The sequence below is a fragment of the Gigantopelta aegis genome, chromosome 8, assembly GCF_016097555.1.
Source record: "Gigantopelta aegis isolate Gae_Host chromosome 8, Gae_host_genome, whole genome shotgun sequence".
NCBI classification, from domain to species: Eukaryota; Metazoa; Mollusca; class Gastropoda; order Neomphalida; family Peltospiridae; genus Gigantopelta; species Gigantopelta aegis.
Window position 1 is genome coordinate 76,197,407 of NC_054706.1, and position 7,708 is coordinate 76,205,114.

General features: G+C 41.3%; 1 protein-coding gene across 1 annotated transcript in view; it reads left to right on the forward strand.

Moving 5' to 3' along the window:
* Nucleotides 1-4,120, forward strand: part of LOC121380149 (somatostatin receptor type 2-like) — a 44,182-nt gene extending 40,062 nt beyond the window's left edge. Inside the window, exon 2 of the mRNA XM_041508940.1 lies at nucleotides 1,194-4,120. Coding sequence (XP_041364874.1) covers nucleotides 2,171-3,412 — 1,242 coding nt within the window. The 5' untranslated portion in view covers nucleotides 1,194-2,170 and the 3' untranslated portion in view covers nucleotides 3,413-4,120. The remainder of the gene's footprint in view (nucleotides 1-1,193) is intronic.
* Nucleotides 4,121-7,708: the final 3,588 nt, after the last annotated feature.

Below are 7,708 nucleotides of genomic sequence, written 5' to 3' on the forward strand. Positions count from 1 at the left end.
GCCAAGATGTTATATCTACCAACAACTATTAAAAGGAAGAAGCTGATTAAATGCATTTGGAAGACAGAGGGTGCATCAAAGTTCTGGGTACTCCAGGCTCCGACTTTTGTGTTTGCCTTGCACTGTCATGTGGACATTATCGATAACATATGTACTCCGTGTTTCTCTCTCTCTCTCTCTCTCTCTCTGTCTCTCTCTCTCTCTCTCTCTCTCTCTCTCTCTCTCTCTCTCTCTCTCTCTCTCTCTCTCTCTCTCTCTCTCTCTCTCTCTCTCTTTCACACAATACAAACCGACACCAACACCAGTGATATCGCTGGTTCATTGAAGGGTGGATTTGTTCTTCCCTTAGCGTTAGGGCAGACCGTAGCTCAGTGGTAGAGCGCTCGCCTGATGCTCTGTCGGTTTATGATCGATTCCCGTCGGTAGGCGCATTTGGGTTATTTCTCGTACTAGCCAGTACTCCACAACTGGTGTTACAAAGGTCGTGGTATGTACTATCTTGTGTGGGATGCTGCATATCGGAACGAGTAGCCCATTGCGTGGCAGCAGCTGGTTTCTACTATCATTATCTGTGTGGTCCTTAACCATATGTCCGATGCAATATAACCGTAATTACATTTCTTCCTTTTGCGTTGTGCAGTCATACACACAGACATACAAACCACAGTCAGTCTACGAATGAGAATGGTACTGTGTTGTCGTCAGTGAATGCATTTCAAATCAATAAGCTTATATGTCTCCGTATTATCTGTGTTTGGTCCACACTGCCATAAAACTATCCTCAGAAAATTAATATATCAGCTTTACGAGACAAGGCGATCCAGTTTACAGCCGTCCTTGTTTTCACAACCACCCCGCGTCTCGCGTCATTCCCACGGCCAGGCACTTAACTGGCGGGATTTAAAAACACGCAATACGTTCAGATCGGGTCTTGGTCCAGTAAATATTATTTCTGGCCTTTTTCTCTCGGATAGTCGCTTCACCGGAAAGTCTCCATGACAATAATTTGTCGCCTCTTCACGTGCGACTTGTAATATAGAGTCATGTCCGCGGTAACACACGCACCTGACGGTTCTCAGAGAATCCACTATTTATTCTCCTGGTTATCGGTTTTGGCTTGTCACCGGCTGCTTTCGAGAGTGCTTCATAAGAATTATTGGTCAATTATTAATACAAACATTCATATTTTGCAGGCTTGCCTTTCTCTCCGTCTGGCGGTGCTGGTGAAGCGGAACGGGTAAGAAATGTCAGTCTAGTCTTCGCGCAGACGCCCAAGACATTGGACACATCTTCAACATCTTCAGGCACCTGCGATGTTTTACCCGTCAGCGTATTGCAGGATATTCAAACGACTGGTGCTCAGAACAGATTCGGTATTTCAGTTTAATATACTCACATAGTAGTTATTTCTGTTTAAAAAAAACATATTAAAAAACGAAAGTCCTCGCCAGGTGGGACCTCATCAGGGATTCTTGCGTCTGTTTGTCTCGGTGACAGTTGTGAATTCGATGGACATGGTCATTCGGAGAAATGTCTGTGATTTTCAAATTAAATCATCGGAGATATTTGTGAGGATTTACAGATGTGTTGAGAAAGCACGCTAAACAAAGAACCAAACAGTTTATTAATGTATGACGTTGACAACGATCTATGAAGTTGTGAGTAAAGATCAAGGACGTCGCCACATCATCGTTTATTTCTGATATTCTCAATAAGCGGAATTCAGTTGTGCACTCTTTAACCAGTTTCTACTAAGAGGATTCGCTTGTGAATTAAACAAGTTTCGTGTTTTGTTTATTGTGTCAGTAAAGGTATTCTAACATAGTGAATTTCAGTGGTAAGCTGTAGGAATAACTTACAGGTGGACACAGCTTCGAGATTGCAAGCGTAAAATGAAATAATCGACAAGATATGATACTTGTAAAAATATGACAAAACGTTCAGTTCTTGTTTTTCGTAATTACATTTATGTGAAGATTGCGCAATTATAACATTGTGTGTGTCGCCATTTTGTAAGACAGTCTGAAACCAAGACGCGATACCAATATAAATGTTCGGATAACGCTTTCTTTCTAGCGGACAAACTAACCAATTGGACACCTGTAAGCATAAATCATTACTCAGTGTAAAGAATTTACTGACATTCATAGTGACAGTGTTGAACTACGTCATGGGTGACATGACAACGTTGACGAGTTCCGTCGCGCCTTACGACGACTACTCCCTGCCTCCTTGCGACGACTTCTACAACGACACGCTGCTCTCCGCCAACGACACGAGATCGACGCGAAACCGCATGGGCTTCATCGCCGTCGTCATGTCATCGTGTTACGTCATCATCTGCGTGGTCGGTCTCCTCGGCAACGGCCTCGTGATCTACGTGGTGGTGCGCTTCGCCAAGATGAAGACCGTGACGAACATGTACATCCTGAACCTGGCCATCTCGGACGTGCTGTTCCTCCTGAGTCTGCCCTTCCTGACGACCACCACCTTCCTCCAGTACTGGGTGTTCGACTTCGCCATGTGCAAGATCTACCTGGTGCTCTTCTCCATCAACCTCTTCACCAGTGTCTTCATGCTGACCGTGATGAGCGCGGACCGCTACCTGGCCGTCTGCCACCCGATCCGCTCGCTCAAGTACAGGACGCCCAACGTGGCGCTCATCATCTGTCTGTGCATCTGGTCCGTGTCCTTCTTGGTGATGCTGCCCATCATCCTGTACTCGACCACCGTGGCCAACCCCAAGTACAAAGGCAAGCACACGTGTACGATATCGTGGCCCGAGGGACAGCCTATCCCGGCCGACAAGGCCTTCATCTGGTACACCTTCATACTGGGCTTCGCAATACCGGTGTCCATGATATCTGTGTTCTATGTTTTCGTCGTTCTGCGCCTGCGTCGCGTGGGCCCGGCCAAGAAGTCGAAGGAGAAGAAGAGGTCGCACCGTCGCGTCACGCGGATGGTGTTGACGGTGATCGCCGTGTACGTCATCTGCTGGCTGCCGTACTGGATCTTTCAGGTGGACATCACGTTCAACGCGGACCCGACGTCGCCGCTGCAGTACTGGAAGGTGAACCTGTTCAGCTCGCTCACCGTGCTCACGTTCACCAACAGCATGCTCAACCCGTTCCTGTACGCCTTTCTCAGTGACAATTTCAGAAAAAGTTTCCTAAAAGCTTTTAAGTGCGCGTCGCCCGCAGACATTAACAAGTCGCTGTGCGGAGAGAACAGCCTGTTTCCGCGTAGCAGCCAGAGCTGTGCGAAGAGTGCTGTCACGGCGACCACGGTAGATGACCGGATGGAACTGTCCACTTTTGAAACGAACCAAAATTCAACAAGTCACGTGGTTTGTGAACTCAATAACCAATCCTGCCAAGACGAACAGGGATTATTAAAGCCGGTAGCACTTTGAGATAGAGCGTTTTGAACTTCGGGGACGGATTCGTTTTAAATTGTACTACTATGTGCGTGCGCTGTTTTTGGATGGTGATTTTTCTCGTGTTTCGTTTCTTTCTTTCTTTCTTTTTTTTTGTCTTTGCTAAACTCTGTCCACATTGCAGATGGACAACTATTGTAAGAAAGAAAGAACTGATGTAAAATAAAATTTGTTTGTAATGAACGTGGCACAATATAGCTTGTAAATAGTCAAACGGGCGTGTAAATGCGTAACTTCATACCAGTCGTGTTGTCTTTAGGCTGGCTCTCCGTGGTAGTCTGAAAACAAAGACAAAATCGCTGTGACATAATACATATCATCAACATAAAGAAATATCGAAATTCGAGACTCTTTTTACGCTTGAGTTTTAAGTTATTAAGCTCGAGTCTTGTGAGCTTTGAATTCTTGAGCAACTATGCCCTACAAATATCCCTCTTAGGGCCCTGTTCCCGTTCTTTGCTTTTTGTGTCGAGTGTAAAAGATGTTAAATTTAATTTATTATTTAAGTTTGGTTGTTAACGAGTTGTTTGTGCACGTCTTTTGATGTTTTGTTTATTTATTGATTTAAAACGTAGCACTCTTTGTCTGTAAATATGTTGATTGCCTTTTTTTTATTACTTAGTGACTTACTCTGTGGTTTGTTTTTCCATGTGGTTCAAATAAAAAGTATCATTAGAACAGTAGACTTTTCAGATGTGTTGCTAAACTATTTTTGAGATTTCACACAAAATGGTGTTTCAGATGAAGAAAAAACAGATGTGGGAAGTATTTTGTTTTTCACAAAATCCTACCAAACTGCCAAATTACAACTGGGCATCATTTACGTTAAAATGGCGGGATGTAGCTCAGTGGTAAAGCGCTTGCCTGGTGCGCGGTCGGTCTGGGATCGATCCCAGTGGTTGGGGCCATTGTGCTATTTCTCTTTTCAGATAGTGCACCACGACTGGTATATCAAGTCCGTGGTATGTGCTATACTGTCTGTGAGATGTTGCATATAAAAGATCCCTTGATGTTAATGGGAAAATGTAGCGGATTTCCTTTGAATTACCAACTGTTTGACATCCAACAGCCGATGATTAACAAATGAATGTGCTCCAGTGGTGTCGTTAACAAAACAAACTTTAACTTTCATTTACGTTACGAACTTTCACAGAGGCGGACGTCTGCATACAGACAGTTAACCTAGTGTAGCTAATATACCGCTTATAGGAGCTCCTACTGAGAGTCTACACTAAAACGATAAAAACTGGAGAAAGTAGTATTCTTCAAGAATGATTACATCAAAGGAGAAGCTAGTGGACAGGACTCTGGTAATGACGAGGTTAGGTCGTGAGGTTTAACGTGCACATTGAGAGCAAGCTGTTGTAGCGCACGCTTGTCGTCCAGGACAATGACGAGGTTAGGTCGTGGGGTTCAACGTGCACATTGAGAGCAAGCTGTTGTAGCGCACGCTTGTCGCCCAGGACAATGACGAGGTTAGGTCGTGGGGTTCAACGTGCACATTGAGAGTAAGCTGTTGTAGCGCACGCTTGTCGCCCAGGACAATGACGAGGTTAGGTCGTGGGGTTCAACGTGCACATTGAGAGCAAGCTGTTGTAGCGCACGCTTGTCGCCCAGGACAATGACGAGGTTTGGATGGAGCTTGTTAATAAAGAATCTTGTAGGGATGATGATGAAATGGAATTAATTATTTAATGCGTCTGTTCCTTGGTAGGGGAAAAGTGAAGATGGAGCTATTGTAGAAGAGTGATGGGGATTAGATAGAAGGGGACGCTAGTGGACATGAATCTGGTAATGACGCCATTGAGACGGAATTAATTATTAAACAAATCATATACGTTAAAACGTTTAAACAAAGAGGAGGACTTTTTAATCCAAAAATTAAATATATAATCTTTCAAGACTTTGAATACTTTGTTGTTTATAGTAACTGGTTACACTTTTACAGGGCCGAATTTACAGTCTGTTTATGTCTTACGCGCGTGTAACTACATCCAGTTACTATGCTTAAACACCTTCCTGTTTAAAATTTATAATAGAGATTACAGTTTTGTATTGACGCTATATGTTCAACGTTATATATTACACGGCTACAAGTGGAAATTTTACATTGGTTATTCTTACTGTATGCTCAATAAATTCCATAAATATGGTATCATATTATATTATCCAAAGTTGATAGATCAGTCACGAAATAATGCAGAAAGATTCCAATTTTAAGTGTAGCGATAATTGTCTTTTACTGACTGCTGAAAATTCCTAGTTCGAATCGCCTCAGTTGCTACCATAAAAATATATTATCATATATGCTTTACATTCTAAACTATATAGATCGGACTTGAAGTATTTTTCTAACTGCTGAAACTTCCTGGTTCGGAGGATGATTGTGTGTATCTGTCAAACAACATAGTGCATGTCGGGTCAAAGACATGCTCGCCTTTACGACTTCGAGTCCACAATTACATTGCGTCACCGGAAAGCATCAAAACGTTGAAGTGGTCTATAAATACACAAAGACCCGACTGGTGGTTCCGCGTCAGACCATAAGACGACATCCTCAGCTCTTAGTAATTCAATTTAGTTGACAGAGCCTCTCTCGGCGGCGATAATTGTCGGTGAACACGTTTTAATGGGGTCGGGGCTGTCCTGCGCGGTTTGTGCGATGGCAGTTATTAGCGCATACGTAAACACGCGTCCATATTTATGAATGGCCAATTACGGTAAATTAGATATCCGCCTGACAGTGTGAATATTGGTGTTAACATATGGCAAGTGGTGACGTATCAAATTGGTTGCCCATAACGCCACCGTCGTCGGTTATGATGACATGTTGCAGGCTGTATTACGGACCGTATTACTGTTATTAACGTCTGAACACATCTGTAACGGATTCTTGACGGGTGTCTCAAGATTAATACAATATCTTGTAATTATTTTAAAGCCTGGTTTTATAGTTTGACGTCACAGATGAATATCCATCGAATGATCAATAGGCGTGTTATAGTTCATTTCAAAACTATACACAGGCTGTAAATGTAAACAATCACTGTATATGCTTCCAACGTGATGACCAGATACATTTCTGTATTTTCCGTCCCTGTACAAAAATATAGATTTTAGGACGGAACCACGTTTACACTAGTTATGATCAGCAAAGGAATTTTGACCTTTGACCCTACAGTATAAACAATTGGTACGATTTTAAAATATAATAATAATAATAACTTTAGTAAGAACTACTTTGCTTTAGTGTAGAGATATTCTAGGCGACAAGGCAATCAATACGCGTGGACCTAAAACGGTAAAGTTGTGAAATATAACGGTTCATTTCATTATATGTTTATATTAAGTAGGAGTACAGAATATAAATAAGTCATTTACTGCCTTATTATATCGGCTTTGTCCAAATCATGGTAGATTCTCGTTTCCTATTAATAAAATATTTCTACCATTAAACTTACATATTAAATATATTAACTTGTTTAGAATAACAGTGTCTGTATATTCAATGTGTTTCTGGTCGTTTTAATATTTGTAAGAAACCCAAACTGGAGTTTGTCTTCAAATAATTTCGTACGTACGAAAAAAAACAAAAGTTAAGAAATAAAATGAAATTTTTAACCTGGTTCAAAATTAGAACGATCAGAAACACATTTAATATACAGCCACTAATGTTATACAGAAAAAAATATATTTGATATTTAATTACAATCATTAAAAAGTCTTTGTTAGTCGATAACATCTTTAAAATTACAGCAAACTCAGGAATGTCCCTTTAAGACGGGTTATTCTTTATATCTCAAAACGGTAACTGGTTATTGTTTATAATATATCAACAAAAATTAATTTAAAGTAAGGGTCGACCTAACTAAACATCCCCTTCAAATATACACACTAAATTCCTCCGAAAAGAAATACTTTATTCAAGCACCTGATCTTCGTAGTCGTCATATCCTACCAGTTATCAATATTTTGGTATAAAAGATCTACATCATATACTCTCTTACTACAACTTGCACACACGTGTTTTATTAAGTGTCACCGAGCTGACCGATTTATCAATGTTTAGCAAAGAACTGATCGGGGCAAAACTGACAACTTAAAACGTATAGGGGAGGTGGGGGTTTCGGCCAAATATAAAATATAATACACCCTTAAGTGCAGTATTTTTATATACACTGAACATAAATGTATATAATACACGTTATACATCTGAGCGAATATCCTCCACGTGCATGCTGTTGGTGACGTCACATATTTCCATCTCATCCA